This window comes from Tinamus guttatus, unplaced genomic scaffold, assembly GCF_059628265.1.
Source record: "Tinamus guttatus ecotype Peru unplaced genomic scaffold, ASM5962826v1 Tinamus_guttatus_pri_ptg000366l, whole genome shotgun sequence".
NCBI classification, from domain to species: domain Eukaryota; kingdom Metazoa; phylum Chordata; class Aves; order Tinamiformes; family Tinamidae; genus Tinamus; species Tinamus guttatus.
The window spans coordinates 280,153-299,541 of record NW_028288900.1 but is presented as its reverse complement, the minus strand read 5'-3'; the positions used below and the strand labels follow the sequence as shown (position 1 = coordinate 299,541).

Here is a 19,389-nt window from a genome sequence, read left to right as displayed (position 1 = left end):
TCATATCTTTGAGCAAGTACTTTGTACAGAGATGAGTGCATCACCTACATTTCTCGTGAATCACAATGCATTATTATGCATTTCTGCTATGGAAATGATGTAGGTGTATACGAATTCATGGTATGTGAGAAATTTCACCAGTAGTGTTCCGGGTAGCTTCCAGGCAATGCAGTCTGGGATGTGATCAAAAAAGAAATAGGAGTGAAGAAGAGTGAACCAAGGCCATTGAAAAAGTGAACAATAGAAATATAATGTTTTCCAGGAAAATATTTTTTTTTTTTTAGGAAATACACTCCAGCATCTTTCAACTTTGTGGTGTGACATCTCTCCACCTACTGTCAATAGTTTTTATTTCAAGATGAAATGAAATATTGCTTCGCTGGCCAGTATTATTGCCAAGTAACTTTCAATATTCAAAGATTTTTCTCTCTTTTATCATCTGCCCATGCACTTATTTGCACCCAGCATACCTTTCCAAGGTCCAAACTACCAAGTTTGTTTTTTAGATAGGACTAATACGATGTAGGACATAGGTATATATATTAATTTAACCAAATGTGCTTGGTATTTCTTCTAGGAAGTTATTCACAGTTCCCTATACAAGTCTGAAATCTGTTTGGTCTTGAAAAAGCTACCACTGTCATGGTGAATGAAACAGCAGAACCAAATTGTTCATTCTATACCAACACAGAATATCAATTAGAAACAAAAGTGTTATTCTTTCCAATGGCAAAAGTAGAATCAGAAAATAAACATAAGGATTATTTATACCTTCCACTTTTACTTTCAAAATATGGCTACATTTCTTTAGGAATGTCTTGTACTAAAACTTATTTTGTCTGCTTGCACAATAAAACCTAATTTATTTATTTGAGAAACATTTTTTATAGCTTTACTTTGCTTTCTTGCAAGGAACCTTTTCCCCTTTCATTTTTTTTTTCATCCAAGGAAAAATGGCTGCAAAAGGAAAAAGATGGATCGCAGACCTATGAAAATTATCTCTGCAGTCTATGAGTTTGAAGAGGAGAAAATATCTCCTGATCTAATTTTTTTTGATTCATTATTTATCTCTTCCAACTGACAAAAAAAAAAAAAAAAAAGAGAGTTTCAGTCCAAGATTCTAATTGATTCTGTCATTTTGCCTACTTCGCATCATGTAATCTGGGCAAGGTGACATCTGGCTCCAGGTTTACAGCTTTGGTTGCTTGTGACTTTCTTTTGCTGCATCTTTGCATTAGGCTGATTTTTTTTTCTAATTAGATATTTCACTTATTTTCATTTTCATCTAATTAAAATGCTATGCTAAAAATATAAATGTGGTTTCAATTAATTTGTTTTATAAGTGGATGCATAATTAATGAAATATTTAAATAAAACCAACTCACAGTGTGATTGTTATTTTTTTCCTACAGTTTAGTTTAGTTTAGATATACAGATGATCAGCAAAAGATTTATTTGAATTTATAAGTGAATTTAGCTCTATGTTTGAGTAACTATCTCTGAGGAAAACTAGATATATTGAAAATTTGCCATCATCTTGGTGCTTTCAGAATTATATCTATTTTGATTTCACCTATTTTAAATATGTGTTTCCATGAGAATTTTTTATGTCTGCCTCAGACAAATGGGTTTCATCACATTTTGCAGATGTGTTTGAAGCCTTTAATGGTAAATGTTACTGAAGAATAGATGAGGAAGACCTTATCTGTAGGTGCTGAGCACTATAGATACCCTGTGATCGGTTTAGCCCACATTTCTTTTAACAAAGAAGAGAATTATTCTTTGGAATCTTCTAAAAGAAGGAGTTAAAATAAGATTCTTTTAACAAAGAAATGAGGTGAAGAAATAGCATGAGAATGATGTTTTCCAAAGAAGGAGAAGTATTAAGCCTAAGGATGCATGGAGGAGCCAAGATATGAAGACAGAGTGCCTCCTTCTTGCTTCACCACAAGTGAACTATAATCACTCAGTTTGTAGATGGTCACTTGTACCACTGAATTAGGAATGGAGGCCACCCACATGGCCATGACCTTTGGCTCATGATCTTTCCTTACAACCACACCTAAGAGAAGTGAGATAGGAATTTAGAAACCTGTTTATAGCCTTCTTGTGGTATTTTGCTGAAAGCCATAAAGATCGCCCCTGCCAAGTACCAAAGGCCTTTGACAAAAAGAAGTAGAAAATGTGTTTAGAGAGATAACCTCAGACAATAGCAACAGAAATTGGTAATCAAACTAGACATATACACTACTACAGGGTTATCCAGAAAAATACATCACAAATGTTTTCAGCAACAGCATCGTCTAGTTTATCCTGGACTGGCTGCAGCACTAGACTGCTGCACACTCATAGCCCGGAAGCACTCATAGCTGTTGGTGCAAATGGCAAAGGTGCCAGGTGACTAAAGGGCTTAACTAGACTATTATTCTATCCAAAACAACACTCATGCTTCTTCCCTCTAGGACTTTTGCCCTAAATATTAGTGGGTGAACCTTTCCCTTAAATACTGTCTTAAGTGCCTGAAAGAAAATGCCATCCTTAGGTTACATGAAGGTTTCTCACCTGCAAAGCTGTGTTCGAGTTCTAGTTTGTTTGTTTGTTTGTTTGTTTTCCAGTGAGTCAAATGATGCCTCATCTTTAGCAACTTGTCAGTTCTTTCCTCAGTGTCTTATGAAGACTAAGGATTTCTATGTCTTAATTCTTTTGGGACCACATATGGGCTGTCATTTTTCTTATAGTCCACTTCATTGGAGGTTGTCTTTATTTCTGTTAGACTGATGGAAAAATACTGGTGAATACACTCCTTCCTTGCACACACATTAAGGATGCTTTGATATTGTACAGCCTTGAAACAAATGGCTTTTTTATGTCTGTTTGACCTCCATGTATTGCTGTATTCCAAATAGTACACCCTTTAAAGGTAAGCGTCAACTCAGTCAAGTGAGAAACTGTTTGAAAGAATGATATAGTTGTTTAAAATTCATCTGTAGTCAATGTAAAGAGGATGTTCTCTCTAGAGAGAAATTTCTGTGAGCACCTTGGGAACCTTTATTAAGATGCATCACCTTATGGGAGCATATTTCTCTCAACATTGACTGTAGAAGGAACTTAGAAGGAACTTAGAAGGAACTAACTTAGTCTAGCTGCCTAGCTATTACGTGCTTTGGGACATGACATTAGGACCATGACAACATAAATGATAACATATCTTCTTTTATAAGCTTCTTATCAACAGCCTGCTTTTTCTCTGCAGACAACAGAATAATGCTGTTAATACATCACCTTGACTAATCTAGCTTAGTATCGCTGTTTATTAGCATTTTTGGTGTCATCTTGAGGCAAGCTCTGCAACCCTTCTGAAAACTGCCTATCAGTCCTGAATTTACTGTCTATCATAATCTACAGACTTTTCCAGGACTTGCTTTTGCACTGAGGTCTGAAAGAACTAAACATTACTGAGTAACTAGCAGAGTAAGAACTTGTCAAGAAACTGATGATTAAAATAACAATGCTGCCACTATTCACTATCTATCTTCCTTAATCTTCCGCTTATTTAAAATGCTGGTATCTCTGAGGTGATTGTATGAGTCAATACCCATCAACTGACACCACTCATGTCCAGCTAACATCACAGGAGCCCTCACATCTGCAATATTGTTGTCCATTATTAATGCTGAAGAGCTAGGCAGAGAAAAGGAAGATATCAGCTCTTAAAAAATACATGGACAAAAGGGTATATGATGCCACTATAACCAATACCATCATGCAATGGCCTTACAGACAGGTGGGCTCTGGCCTGGGGGCTGTGTATGTATTGTGGGCTGCTCCTCCCCAGCTCTCAATGGGAGGACGGAGGTCTCAGTGTTACTCACAGCTTGCTAATCTGACAGTGCCACGTCAGGCTCACAGGAAAGAGGGAAGGAGACAGGAGACCCGTTCTGCCTGACTCACTCTTTTGCCCAGCCCTCATGTTCGATAAAGGTCGTGTGGCAACAAACACCTGGGTCACAAACCTCCACGATGTGGGCATACTTTGACATACATGCTCTCGTTCTTGTAGCAACTGCTACCCTGAATTCAGAGGCTGCCATCAGAGGAAAAAATGCCATCAGGGAAGATATCTATCCTCCTCTGTGGGATTCTGCCCCTGAAAACCTGCTGGATTTCCCAGTAGAAGACAACACAATTGTCATCAATGCTTGGAACTACCGAGAACGACTGGGAGTGTATAAGAATTTGCTAAACGCTTCAACTAAATATTTTACTGCTTTTGGATCCCACAATTTTGGTAATATTCTCTGGGGATTGCCATTGCAGCATGGGTGGCAATTTCGTACAGGTATGAATTATGTCTTTAAGCAGTAGAAACAGCTTTGTGTTTATCAGACCCATTCTGGGTCATTGCTTCCAAGTTTTCTGCTTTGTAAGCCCAGTGCAGCCTCAGACAGTCTAAATTTTGACATACTCTGCTAGATGATGATTTGAATGAGAATTTCTGAATTAAGTCAAACTTGCCTGTTTGAACAACAGACACTGAACTTTCTGATAGGAAAAGACATTGCTACCCGTATAACTGATTAGAATCCAAAAGGTTTGTGGTTAAGAAATACTACTAGATCAAATGAAGAGAGTATTTTTGCAATTTGCTGAAAATACTTCCAAAGATATTCCAGTTATTCCAGAATATTGAAGCTAAATTTATAAACTGCACTTTGCAACTTTGCAGTATTGTTCTGAATTTGTTAGTTGTTTGCTTTATTTTATTTATTTTATTTTATTTTATTGGTCTGTTCATTTTCTGGACTTTTATCACTGATTTGAGTTTTATTTAAAATACAGATGATTGAAAATCCACTTCACCACTCAGAATTTGTTTCACTTTTCACTCTTCTAGATGAATTTAGAAGTAGACTTGTTATATTTTAAATATATTTAAAGAAAAAAAAAGTGCACTTTAGCAGGTATATTTTTTCTGGGTTTTTCTAATGAGCTTCAAATTCTTGTGGCTCATTTTACAAAAGCCTATTGCTATCTGGGCCTTTCATTCCTGTCTGTTTGTTGGCCATTTCATGTGTGAAAAGTCCTTTGAGGTTAAGGCTGCAATATCTTATCAAGGGTTTATCAGAAAATGTGTTCTCTGCTCATTGCTTCACACACAGTGAAGCTTTTCATTCAAAGCTGGAGTTAACTAACTTAACAACCCTATTCTAGTAACTGGAAGAAGTGGGGGAGAAGAGAACAATAATCAGCAATGCTTGTTGGAACTTGTGCCAGCACTGTGTGGTAAATCCTTCTTTCCACCTACCTATAAGCAAATATATTTCTCCACTTGTTGTTCAGTTTACTGGTGACAATCTATAGTTCTGTGAAGTGGTGGTTTGGCTGGATGTTTGTTTGCAGAAAGATGGAGACTCTGCAGCTGGTGAAGGAAGGCTGCCAGCATGGAAAACAATTGTTAGGCAAAAAGATGAAAAGGAGAGAGAGTAAGTGAAGTTCAAGCAGACAACTACCTGACAAACAGATATCAGCAGGAAAAGTATGTTTGGAGTTTAGGTAGGCTTTTGCCCTATGCGTCTTTATATATGGGATGCAGCAGAAGAGCTGATCCAGCACATGGTAAGGACAAGGAAGACTGTTTGCAGAAGCTGCACTAGAAGGAGGACCTGCAGAGGGCAACCTGTTTAGGTAGTATGGTCTCATCTCCTGCAGTACTGGGAAAGAAGTTTGGGAAAGAAAGAAATCTGAATCATTCAGTGGAATGATTTACCTCTTTCAGATCCTAGTGGAGGAGGATCTGATGAAAGTATGACAAGACAATAAAGGCCATCAGAGACTTCTAGTCATGGTAATGTGATGCAAGATGAATTTCAGTATTACCAAGCAGGCAGTGGCAGAGGACTTTTCTTGACGAATTGACACCTCCTGGACGTAAGAGATGCCAGACTTTGAGACAGAGTTTAACATTGCTGGAATTGATAAGTATGTTGAAGGTTAAGTGGAAAAAGGGGAAAGAAAAGACAGAATTTTGGCATGTGTAGTAGTGAGGCTAGTAGTTAGTAATCCAGGTAGACAGCCTGCTTAGAACAGTGAGGAGTGAAGTATTTGTGTATCAATATAATGAGCTTGGACAGTCAAATGGAAGACCTGAATTCATAGTGCAGGACAACAAAGCACCCTCAAAAAGCATGTGAAATACATTGTTCACAGTCCTCGCTGGTCGTGAAAGTTATATGTTGCTGAGAAATATGACAATTAAAGGTATAAGAAATAGAACAGCATTCTATCTTAATGATGTGCTAGACAATAAAGAATAAACAATAGTGTGGATAGAATTGGGAAACATCCAAATTATTTAGGAAAATACAATAATATGAAGATGACGGAATCTTCTCCACAATCAAAGTTGGATTTGAGTAAGAACAGCTATGTGTACAATGCTACCAAAGAAAGTATAAGTATTACCAGGTAATCCCAGGTCATTGCAGAAGATTCTGACTTTCCCCGTACAGAATTGAGAACAAATATTGTCGGCCTTAGATATTCCTGAATCACAGAATGGTTGAGTTTGGAAGGGACCTCTGGAGATTATTTAGTCCAACGCTCCTGCTCAAGCAGGGTCACCTAGAGCATGCTGTCCAGGATCATGTCCAGGGCCGGGTTGAATATAAGTAGAGAAGGAGACTTCGCAATCTCTCTGGGCAGCCTATTCCAGTGCTTTGTCACTCTGTCAGGAAGTTTTTCCTCATGTTCAGATAGAACTTTCTGCTTTTCAGCTTGTGCTTGTTGCCTCTTTCCTATTGCTGGGCACTGCTGAAAATAATTTGGTTCAATTGTCTTTACACTCTCCCTGAAGATATTTGTATACACTGACAAGATCCCCTTTCAGTTTTCTCCTCTCTGGGCTAAACAGACACAGCTCTCTCTGCCTTTCCTCACAGAAGAGATGCTCCAGTCCCCTTATTACCTTCATAGCCCTGTGCTGGACTCTCTGCGGTAGTTCCATGTCTCTCTTGTACTGTGGAGCCCTAGAGTACTGGACACAGCACTCTAGATGTGGCCTTTGCAGGGCTGAGTAGAGGAGGAAGATCACCTCCCTTCTGGCAACACTCTTCCGAGTGCAACTCAAGATAGCATCGGTCTTCTTGGTCACAAGACCAAGACCATTGCTGGCACATGGTCAACTTGTTGTTCACCAGGGTTTTCAAGTCCTTCTCTGTCAATCTGCTTTCCAGCAGGTCAGTCCCTAACCTGCATGGAGTGCAAGGTCCTCCCTAGATGCAGAATCTTGTATTTTGTTAACTTCATGAGGTTCCTCTCGCTCAAATTTCCAGCCTGTCCAGGTATCTCTGAAGCACAATCTTCTGGTGTATCAGCCACTCTTCCCAGTCTTGGATCATCAGCAAATCTGCTGAGGGTGCGCTCTGTCCAGGTCACTGATGAAGAAGTTGAACAAGACTGGATATGGACCCCTGAGGGACAGTGCTAGCTGTGGGCCTCCAACTAGACTTTGAATTGCTAATCACATTCCTGTGAGGGGCTCACAGATTTGTTGTCAGGTTTGCCTGAACGATCTTTAACACAATACTCCTCAAGTACAGGAAAGTCTTCACTTTAAGACGCTTGTCTCCACAGTCTTGGATTCCTGAGGGCTGGCCTTAGTAAAGATTAAAGAAAAGGTGGCATTCAGTAACTCTGCCTTCTCTGTATCCTTCATCACCAGAACACCCACCACATTCAGCAGTGGACCCACATTTTCCCTAGTCTTCCTTTTGCTGTTAATGTATTGAAGAAGTCCTTCTTGTTGTCCTTAACATTCCTTGCCAGATTTAATTCCAAGCAGGCCTTAGTCTTCCTCATTGTATCTCAGCATACTCTGACATCATTCCTATATTCCTCCCAAGTGGCTTGTCTCTTTTTTTCTGCATTCTGTATACTTCCTTCTTCTGTTTGAGTTTTACCTGGAGCTCTTCGTTCATCCACTCAGATCTCCTGCCCACTTTCCTTACTTTTTAGTCAAAGGGATGCACCACTAATGCTTGAATACTCTCTTGGACCCTTCCTCTTCTTTCTACGGCCCTAATCCATGAGATTCCTTCAAGTAGGTCCTTGAAGAGGTGAAAAATTGCTCTCCTGAAGTCTAGGTTTGCAATAGTACTTGCCATCCTGCTTTCTTCTCACAGGATCCTGAACTCCACCATCCCATGCTCACTGCAACCAAGGCAGCCCCCAACCTTCACATCTCCAACCAGTCCTTCTTTATTTGTTAGTACAAGTTCCAGCAGCACACCTCTTCCCTTTGACTGATACCACCTGTGTCGAAAAGTTGTCATCAATGCTGTATAAGAACCTACTGGACTGTTTGTGCCTATCTGTGTTGTCTGGAAAGACAGATATCAGGGGGACTGAAGTCTCCAAGGAGAACCAGGGCCTGTGATCATGAGGCTACTTCCAACTGTCTGCTGAAGACAAAAAAAGTGTGAAGGAAAAAAGGGTTCTGTGTTTACAATGCTTAGAAACACCAGTCTTCATACAAAAAAAAAAAAAAAAAAAGTGCATTTCTCTCCAGTGCAAGCTCCTGCTTTCAGTGCTTTCCTACTGAAAGACTTTGTGCTTGATCAGCTAGCATTCCCTAGCCCACAAGCTCCATCCAGTCAACTGGGAAGGATAGTTAGGAAAATGTATATGCGCACAATTCATGATCATCTCTTCTCTCTGAGAAAACAGTACCAGGTGTCTTAACACAAACACCAGTTGTTAATGTCATGAGGGCATGAAGGTTAGTTCTGACATGACATGAATGACAATGATTGTATTCAGCTTAGTCATCAGAGGGTATGTACTCTGCAGGGTGTTTTTTGAGTGACAGAATCAGCTCATATCACTGGACCTGATCATGGTAACTGCATGTCATTAAGCAGGCTTCCTGACTCACTACATACATACTTACATATCTACATTATGTACATATCTAAGTGCTTTGATGAGTTAAGCTATTTCTTCATATAATGTAGAATCACAGAATCATTGTGGTTGGAAAAGACCTTCAAGATCACCCAGTCCAACGGTAAACCTATCATCACCATGCCTGCTAAACTATGTCCTCAAGTGCCTCATCTACACATTTCTTGAACACTGCCAAGGCTGGTGACTCCACCACTTCCCCGAGCAGCCTGTTCCAATGCTTAATCAATCTTTTCTTAAAGTTAAATGTCTTTACTTGTCTTCATGTGAAATGTCTTGAATGTTTGCAAGAACATAGGCGCCTCTAAACTCTGCTAACCAGATACAACAATGTTTGCTTGTATATATTTACATTAAGAGCCTGCTTGTATGTACGGTTAAACTGGAAGGGATTCTCTATCATACCTGCTCACTAGGTGAGGCAATTACCAGCACATTAATTTTATGCTATTCTGCTCATTACATTATCACCTTTACCTCTATCAAAAATGTGTCAGTTTTGCATGCAGTTACGTCCTTATGGGCATGTGTATTTATATCTCTATAAAAATATCAGCTTGTTAAGTTCTGCTTTCAGACAGTTTCATAAAACTCAGAATACTTTTACAGTAAGCAATAAATTCAACTGCAAAGCACAGTCAGATTGTTATGCACTGTATGAGGTATTGACTGAGAAATTCAGGTACTGTAAGAACAGTAGTTTATGAAGCAGAACAACAGTATTTTTTTGCTTCTCTGAGCAAAATTCTGCATGCCTTACTTGTATAAGTTTTTTTTTTGGCCTCAGAGGGGTTTTTATGTGAAAAAGATTGAGAAACATTTGGCATGTTGTTTCATTTGATTCAGGCAGATTAGCAGATCCTTCCAGTGTGACTTCCAGTGGCTCTGAAGCTGGAGACCTTCTGTACATATCTGTAAGAAGCTGGTGGGCCTGTAAGTATATGCTTTTATACTATTCTTCTCCAAAATATGATTTATGCCCTAGATGGCAATTCAGAATCTCTCGTCCACTTGATCTTCTATATTAAAAATTAATTTCAGTGTTACATAGCTCTTCATTAAAAAAATTGAGCCTGACATCTCAGTATGACTAAGTAAATTAAAACTAACTGACCTTGATAACTTTTCTGAAAAAAAGGAGCCTTAAGAGATGTTTGCATTTCAAAAATTTATGAAAAAACACGTGGGAAATACCTGTTGGGTACCTATATTTGTAGACATTTGTAGAGATTACATTTTTAAATCACTCCATGCCAGATTTCACAGAATCACAGAATGCTTGAGGCTGGAAAGGACCTCTAGAGATCATCTAGCCCAACCCCCTTCTTCAAACAGGGACACCTAGAGCACATTACACAGGATTGCATCCAGGCAGGTTCTCAATATCTCCAAAGAAAGAGACTCCAGATTAGTTCAGTTTAAATACTGGCACTTCAAACTCAAACTTAGTGTGAGAATGTCAAGCAGGAACCTTTGTGGTTCTTGTATCATCCTTGATACATGATTAGACATTTCGGCTTTCATTTGTATCTTCGCAGTTGACTACGAAAGGGAAAATAAAGGGAGATATTATGACCATGACACTCAAATAACTTCATTATCTTCATTATGATGAAAGCATTTATCCAGTGGGTTTTCAAGTATCTAACTGAAACTAGAGCTATAAGATAATTTATGCTTACTTTAATACTGGCTTTAGATTCCTAGTGAGCTGAAATTGTATTAAAGATATCGCATTATTCCCTTAAGTAGAAAGCCTGAAGGCAGAGAGAGAAAGAGAAATGAGTGTAAAGATCAGAATTTCCAGTGTCAGTCCCAGTGGCAGTCTCAACATCTCAAAAATACACATCCAACTAATTCAAACAGCCCTTCTGAAATGGAAATACCCAAACTTCTTGGATACTTGTGATAATTCAGGTCATTCATAGGTGTCCCTACTAAACTGGAGGGACCAAGCAGCTGTTTTTGATGGTCTGCACAGTTTCTTGTAGCATGAAGCACATCAGCATTTTAGTAGTAAAAATATGTATCTCTGATCTAACTGGAGAATGGGTCTATCCATTACACTTAAGCAAATATTAAGCTTTATAGGGGCCAGTGTTTTCACAAAAACGGTGATATTAGGTTTGTAATCTTTGCTCTGTACAACTCAAGGATATCTATTTATCATGGGCTAAGGTAGTCTAGGGGATATCACTTACAGTATCTGTAGAAAAAGCACCAATACTACAACATGCTTTGTCTCAAGGGCCTTATATTTGCTCAAGCAAGAAATCTGACAGTTCCAACTACCGAGTATTTAGTGTTCTTAATGTTGCTTCTTAATGTTAATGATTTTAATGTTTTTCTAATAATCTTATTTCCCTCTGCTATTTTCTGCAGTAGGTACCTATGTCTACTCAAACGATAATGTGTAGCTAGATTTCCACAGAGCTGGTGGAAAATAATATTGCCAACCATCTTGATGTTTTTGTTGAGCCTATCGAGAAAATATAAAGGACACACAATTATGTTTTCTCATAAAGGACAGAATGTTTTCTCACCTGATGAAACAAATATGTATAATTAATTTGCCTACTCCCAAACTGTGTGGTGTATTATAGTCACTCTGCATACAAAACTTCCAAACATATTTTTGTTGCCATTTTTCAAAGCTGAATGAACAAATTATTTAAAAAGTCTACAATTTCTATTTTTTTTTAATCTGAGTGAAAATCAGTGCTTTCTAGACTCCTTTTTTATTTTCTGAATAAATGATTTTTTTCTGAAATTGGAACTCAGACCCTTTTGGAATTTTTTTCTCTACTTTTTCAGAGATGGAACTGACAGGTAGGATGGGAAAAAAAAAAAAAAAAAAGACAAGCCTGACCTATAGCTTACAGCCAACAGTTCTATATAAAGGCAATAACATCACAAAAATCTCTTTTTAAGTAAGTAAAAAGCCTCATCAATCTTTTAGTTTCTATGTTCTTTCTCTTCCTAGAGGACAACTGCCCCTCTTTCAACCTCTGGCACTTTTCCTCCATTATCTCTCGTCTTCATTTCCTTTGCTTCCTCACTTGGACTCTCTTGTTGCAAGCTCTCCTCCTCCACGAGACCTGCTGGTGAGCTGTCTTAAACAACTTACCCCTCCTTGCCACATGGCTACTTTGTTATTGAGGTTGCATAAAACTTCAGGCAGTGAGCCAAAAATTAAATGTACATATTTTATGTGATTAAAGATGTAAGCAAATTAAATATGTAAATTTAGAGTAGAGCCAAAAGACACTGCAATACTTGGTACAACCAATCAGTTTGATTTACTGTCTCTGAGGCTGGCAAGCACTAGATCCTCCAGGGAAAGGTGTCTCGGGTAGTGATTGAGTAAGAATAGTCATTGCTTAGTGCTGCACAACCAGGTGACCTCCCTGGAACAGAAACTTCCTCTAATTCCTTAGCGTTTGCATTCCTGTTCCTCACTTCATAGAACCATAGGATCATAGAATCGTTAAGGTTGGAAGGGACCTCTAGAGGTCGTCTAGTCCAACCCCCCTGCACACGCAGGGTCACCTACAGCACGTGGCACAAGACTGCATCCAAATGGGTTTTGAAGATCTCCAGAGAAGGAGACTCCACAACCTCTCTGGGCAACCTGTTCCAGTGCTCTGTCACCCTCACTGATAAGAAATTTTTCCTTAAATTCCCATGGAACTTTTGATGCTTCAGTTTCCGGCCGCTTCCTCTAGTTCTGTTGGTTGCCACCAGTGAAAAGAGGCCAGCACCATCCTCCTCGCTGCCTTGCTTGATTTAAAAACAACACTATCACCTGACACTCATTTTGATGCCTCCAGAAAGTTTACAAACTCAGCCTTTTTCATCTTACTACCACAGGAGACCTGCAGAAATCTTGCAGAGGATACAGAAGCGTCATGCACTGCTTTAAGAATGTGCATGCTTTTGGTGAACTTTTAGGGCAGCTCTCTCTGGCCCACATAGTCATACCAAGACAGGAATGAAACTCAACCAGGAGCTGGCATTTGGTGTTCCCTGAGGTGTATGAGACACCACACAATTGCTGCCTAAGAAGTTCTTCCTCTTCCTGTGGAATTGCATTCCTTTTTGCATTATTTTCTGTTCTCTGAGTCCCCAGGCAGGCATAAATACGTAATATATGAAGGCACTTTTAAAAGAACACAAATATTTTCCAATATGAAGTCCAAATTTCAACACATCTCATGAAAACAGTGAACAAGAAGCAAGGCCCAGCTCAGTTTCATCTTATTGCTGAAACTATGTACTAAATCTGTAGGAAGCCAGTGGTCCCAAGCGTCAGCATGTGTAAAGCACTACTCATCCAAGACATAGAATATATAAACTCCAGGTTTTCCTTCACTGAAAGTCTGAAAGTTATTAAACAATTCTTTTTCTTAAAAAAAAAATAAAAGAAAGAAAAAGAGAAGAGACAGAGAAGGGAGAGGGAGAAGTATTTGAATTTCTCCTTCCATATGAAGACTATCCAGTAGCCATGTGGACACTTTCACAGAGATGTGGTCAGGCAGAGATAGGAACTGAACCTGGTCTTCCTTCAGGCTGGATAAATGCTCTAGCAGGTGGATCAGGTGGATTTTTTTTTTTTGAAAGCAAACTTACCATTTTATGGTAAAATATCAATAGTATTTGCCTTTCTCTTTCTTACATGCTTAGCATGTCTATGAAGTTTTTTATGTAAACTGTACTCCTGGAGTCACTTTTTTTCACCCTAAAACTTGTTTTCTGTGCCTGTCTGGCAACCAACATTTGAGAGGCCTGTAATGTCCTCTCCATTATAACCTATAGAAACCTATTTTTTTCCAATTGTGTATCCTTTCCTGCAAAGTACGGCACTCTCAACTCATGCAAAGTTACTAATGAGCAATATATAAAGGAATGTTATAAATCATATAGAAATCAATACAGATGCCATCTTTAGTACATTATATTGCTGAACACAGTTGTATCAGTGGCAATTTGAAAGACTTGTATTTGGTTTTAGAGAATGTTTAGGTTTTTGTTTGTTTGTATGTTTTTTAATTTGCTTGTGGTTAAAATCTTTTCTAATTATTGTTACAGGTATTAATTACTATCTGGCTATTATACCCTTTCTGGGTGCAGTGGAAGCTGGCCTTTTTGGAGAGTTGCCGTATGAAATAGAAATATTACCACCAGAGGAGTTAAGAGATTATTTTTGTTACAGTGTTGCTGACTGCCGTTCTCACATTCCCGAGCTCATGGATGAGTGGAAGACCTATTTTGAAGTAAATAATTTTTACTTTATATTTTACAGAAAATTATGCCAGCAAATCACTTTAAAATTATTATTGTTTGTAAGATTCAGAGGGCTTGGTTTGTTGTAAGTAACTGTATGATACATAAGTAATAAGCAGGAAAAATGAAAAGCATGACATAAAGGGAGACAGAGAAGTCCAGGATTTTTACAGGCTATGGATTTGTTCCTTCCTTTCAGAATAATCCCGTACTTTCGATTGTGCCCCAAGAAGCTGTTAACAGTTACAAGGTTACTATACTGCTTATACTAGCAATGCAAAATAAGTATGTGAGATAGAATATTACCATTTAAAATGAAATGATGGTTTTACAGGGTTTATTTATTCTTGCTAACATCTGAAAAATAAATAAATAAAATAAAGTGTAAACCCTCCTGGCAACTCCAAATGGAACAAGAGATTATAAAGGAAGATGGGATCTGTGACTATGTTTTTATCTGTTTTCTTAAGTTTCTTTTTCCTTAACAAAAGTTTAGAAAGTTTAGACAGTATAAAAGGTCTACTACTTGAATAGCCTTACTGACAGCCATTAGGAGCCACTTATTTTCTGAAAATCTTGATAAGTTGCAGCTGAAAGAACTTCAAGGAATCCAACTATTGTATCATGAAAGCTTCCATGACACTCAGACAGAAAAGTCCACTGAACTATTGCAACAGATCACTTAACCTAAATCACATTACTTCATCAGTCAAAAGCAGACATGCAAATCCCATTAACTTCAATGGAGATAAGAATTTGGTTTGTACCTCTATATTGAACAACTTTTTCTCTCAATACCAAGTACTGCTATTACTTAGAAAGTGAAAGCAACCCATTTTGTCTATTGAAAAGCAATTTTATTCAGCTTGCAAACTTACTGTTTTGTGAACTATATGCATAAATCCAAAATCAGGCTTTGAAAAAAAAAGACAGAATTATTTTTTCTGACTTTTATCCCCTTTTGTTGTAGTATCTGTTATCTACAGACCAAAAAACTGAGAGCCCTACAACACAATCCTCCTTCAGCCTGGATGATGCCCTTGGTCACCTGTGGAAGGCACATGTGGCATCCATTGCTTATGCTTTACCTAGGTTCCAGGACAGGTAAGAGAATCAGACCCACGGTCAAAAGGAACCTTCACCACTTCTTTGTCTGTTGGTAAGGATAATATCTGACTAAAGCCAATATGTGCTTTCTGCAGCTCTGCTCTTTGGCTCTCTTGGAGCCAAGAACTGCATGGCAATAAGAGTTGCAGTCCCTGCATTGCTAACTGTCCAGGCTGCCACCAGTGGGCCATGCCATGCTATGTGCTTAAAAATAAGATGCTGTGCACACTCTGGGGCCTGGGATTCAGAGCATAAGCTTTGGCTAATCTGGCCTAGAGGCAATGATGTCTCTAGGCATAAAAGGCTGAAGGTGAGTTTAAGACACTGACATTGAGACTGCTCAGAATATTATAATGAATAAATATGTTCGGGCTAAATGATAGACTAATGAGTTCTGTGTTGGATTTCAATTATCTATCTGTTACATTTTCCTTTTGATTTCTTTCAGATTAATATATCTCTCTGATCCAGAAGCAAATTTTGGAGAAGACTGGGCTAGTGGTGTAGATTTCATTGCAGCCACACACTTCTCTACAGATTTGTGGAGTACAAACCACTTCCAGGTTTTCCTGCCTCAGAGGATGCTTGTTGAAGGAGATGTTATCCCATTCATCTATGACTTCAGCACACAACAAAACAAAGTCTTGTTTTCACTGAGTGCTCTTCACAAGACAAATAAATTAACAGGTATGAGTCCAATCTGCATATATCTGAAGTTCATATATATTTGATATCTTATTCTCTGTAAACTTTTCTCCAAATGATCACAGTGACTTTCAATATAAAATAGTAGATGCTACTGATAGCGTAGTACAATAAAAATAAAATCATAACACACCCAAAGCTTCCTGTGACAGAACTCATGAAATGAGTTTTCACACATGAAGATTTCACACGAGTTAAATGCATCATTTCCTTGAGCAATTGACCTAACTTTTTCCTTCATATTTCAAAGAAAAACTAGTTTGCATTTCTCCAGATAAATCTGAAAATATTAAGGCTATAAATGAAGTTGTTAGATTAGCTGGGATCATTAGCAAAAAAAGGCTGTCATGAACAACAGTTTGTGTGCCCAGAAGTATTCTCTATTTTTCTTCTCTCAATCCAGATATAATAACCAAATATAACCCGTTTTAGCAAACTATCTTGTTAGACAATCTTGGCTGCATCACTTTATCTAAAATAAGTTGTGCATCACCATCCAGTGGTGACATGCAGAATTACATACTTCTGTGGCTTGAGTGCATACTTCCATTCAACTTTAGTTTACTCAGGTGGCACTTTTTTTCCCTCCTTTATGAAGGATTTTTTTTTTTGCGTCTTTAAGTGAAAATACCATATAAAACAAAGGATTCCTACATTATAAAATGATTATCCATAGCTGTGGAAGTTGTTTTGTGATCTTTTTCTTCTGCCTATATATTTCAGTGAAAGCGCTCATGCTACGTGTATTTCCTAGCAGAAAAAAGCCATTTAATGAAACTATTAAATGTTACAAAATAGCATCCTCACCCTCCGAGTGCTTCCCTTACACCTTCCACAAAATGTGAAGGAAGCCTCATAGCCTGATCGAGGCACTTTTACAGCTTTGTCCCATGCCAGTGATCCATCCCGCCATGCAGGCTTTCTATAGCTGTCTCCAGTACCCATCCCCTTGGTGAGAGGGGAAGCAAGGCAGGGAAAAGCATGACCAGCAAGGGGAGACCACAACACACCAGAGCATGGGTAAGTGGGGACCAGAGCACAAAGGCAGCAGTGGAGAGAGGGAGGACAAATAGCATGGATGCAGAAGACAACAATGATAAGGGGAGGTTGGAGACATTTCATGTGGGTGCAGGCCATCAACAATGAAGTCAGAGGCTGGAAACCCTGGCACTGCAGGCCAGGGATTTCCTGGTCTTGCTAATAAGGTGATGAGCTTGGTGTTCAGCCGAGAGGTAAATGCCTACTAACTCAGCCCAATGACTGCTTTGCAGATCAGAAACAGAGCTTCAGACTATATTTGATTTGAGTCTGGGTCCACCATCTGAACAGGGAACTGAAATGCTAAGTCTTATTGAAGTGACACTCGTGACAAAACACAACACCTTGCTTTAGTAGTCAGCTGCTTCAAAGTTTCAAATGCATCATCTGAGATGTGGAGTGCTCTTCTGGTGCTGGAAACTTTGGTAACAAATAAAGCACCTCACAGGATGGGACCTCGTCCAAAACACAGTGACATTTGATTTCTTGATTCAATACTCCTTATTTTCTCCTCCCTGCCTCTCTCCATCTAGCAGAGAGCTGCACTCAGAGAGTGCTCTGCCACCTCTAAAATCTCTTGAGTGACAGAGACAGAAGCTTTATTTTTTATGCTCTGCCTCTCACTGATATGCCAAGGTAAAAGAGCAGAAGCTTTGTTGTCCTGGGCTTCTCCTGCTGTTCTCACCTGATTGCCTGGAGCAGTACACGCATCTGTCTGCTAGGGTAGGGAAGAGGGGTGTTTGCAGCCTTTTTCTCTTAACTCTTCCACTCCCTGGTAAAATCCTGTGAGAATGAAACTGGCAGAAGCTTCTTTTTTCAGGAGACTGTTTAAACCCCTCTTTGCTTTTTAGGGGACTTTTCTTTCCCCTCAGATTTCCTCTGTGGCCCCCTGGTTCATCATAAAGATCAGTATGGACAGCACTGGGGGACAGCCAGTGAATATCTTGTAAGATAGTGTAATACTAGACAGGCCAGATGGCTTCCATGAGCCACCTCTCATAATCTAGATGGGGGAACTGGGATCCTATGCCTCCTTAGCCTGAGGCCTTAGCTGGGGAGAAGCACAAAACCTTGGCGGACCTACAGTAGAAGACGGCAAAGCACGTGGTTATAAGTACCAAGCCAGGGAGCTCTGCACGACTGCAGAACAAGATCTGAGCATCTGCCTTCAACGATTTTGACTCTCCACGCTGATGACAAGGGAACGAACCCAGCTGTTGATCAATACCAAGGGTCCTGAGCTGAATGGATGGTCTGTGTCTACTTACGTCCTTGTAGGCAATCATTATGCCCTCAGCCTGTCTCAGCTTTGTCCTCACCTTGCTGTCCATAGGGGTGGTAGGTGTTTGCTACATCCCCTGCGCACTGCGAGCTGTGTACGCTTCACGCTAATTTGATGATGTCATGTTGTGTCTCTTTCCAAGGAGGATTGCTGCTGAAACTCTGGAGAAAGACTATGTCTACCGAAACAGGAAGAGAATTGGGCCGAAAACTGATTGAAGACTTGGTTACAAGCCAGAAGTTTAACCCAATGGAAATATATAATCTTCTGAAGCGAGCTGACCTGGCAGCATCCAGTTTCTTGACAAAAAGCAGCTCCAGCATTGATTGATTTAATCTTTTAAGAGCGATGAATCTGGTAATCTGGTTTTGGTAATTTCATAGAGCAGAATTTAATGAGGAGCCACGTGTGCATTTCTCTCCTATTGAATCAACATTTCTGTCCTTAATTTTCTTAATTATCTCATGACTTCATTCTTCTCCTGAGGAATATATCTGACATAATATCTGACTTTATTAGCTATTTGTACTTTTCATATAATCTGTTATTATTGGGGGCAAAACTAAATAAAAGCAAATTATATTTTGTTTCAGACTGTTTTTCCCTGTATACAAGGATCCCACCAGATATGCAATTTCCCATGTTCCTGATGGTGTAACGAATAATAATCCAGAACTTTTATTTGAAACGGGGATTAAAAACCAATGTCTTGAGTTGACGTTTTCTAGCAGTTGTTATTTTACTGAACAGCAGCAATCAACTTTTAAACTTCTCAAATCAAGTATTTCAATACAGACGGATTCCCTCTATAGTGCTTTGCACCAAAAAAGTAACTCCGCCTGTACAGTGAAGTCAGTCCCAAGGAGTCCTGAATCCAATGATCTTATTCCACAGCAGCTGTACCAGCATTTGATTCATTTCACTTATTCATAAGTGAAAGCTCATGTTATGAAGCCTACAAAGTTATGAAGTTCATAAGGGAACTTCAGAACAAGTCCTGAATTATTAGCCGC

The 19,389-nt window shown here is 39.0% G+C and overlaps 1 protein-coding gene across 1 annotated transcript; it reads left to right on the top strand.

Moving 5' to 3' along the window:
* Window positions 1–4,020: 4,020 nt before the first annotated feature.
* CUNH6orf58 (chromosome unknown C6orf58 homolog) lies at window positions 4,021–18,706 on the top strand. Its single transcript, XM_010213314.2, has 6 exons — window positions 4,021–4,339; window positions 9,808–9,894; window positions 14,050–14,234; window positions 15,215–15,348; window positions 15,800–16,038; window positions 18,519–18,706. Exons 1-6 carry the CDS (start codon window positions 4,021–4,023, stop codon window positions 18,704–18,706), a joined length of 1,152 nt encoding a protein of 383 aa, XP_010211616.2.
* The last annotated feature ends 683 nt before the right edge of the window (window positions 18,707–19,389 follow it).

Bases quoted from the DNA above. Each gene is read 5' to 3' on its own strand.
- CUNH6orf58 (XM_010213314.2), top strand. From the start codon at position 4,021: ATGTGGGCATACTTTGACATACATGCTCTCGTTCTTGTAGCAACTGCT. The intron at 14,235-15,214 runs GTAAATAATTTT...CTTTTGTTGTAG, and splicing joins AGTGGAAGACCTATTTTGAA to TATCTGTTATCTACAGACCA. The intron at 16,039-18,518 runs GTATGAGTCCAA...TCTCTTTCCAAG, and splicing joins CAAGACAAATAAATTAACAG to GAGGATTGCTGCTGAAACTC.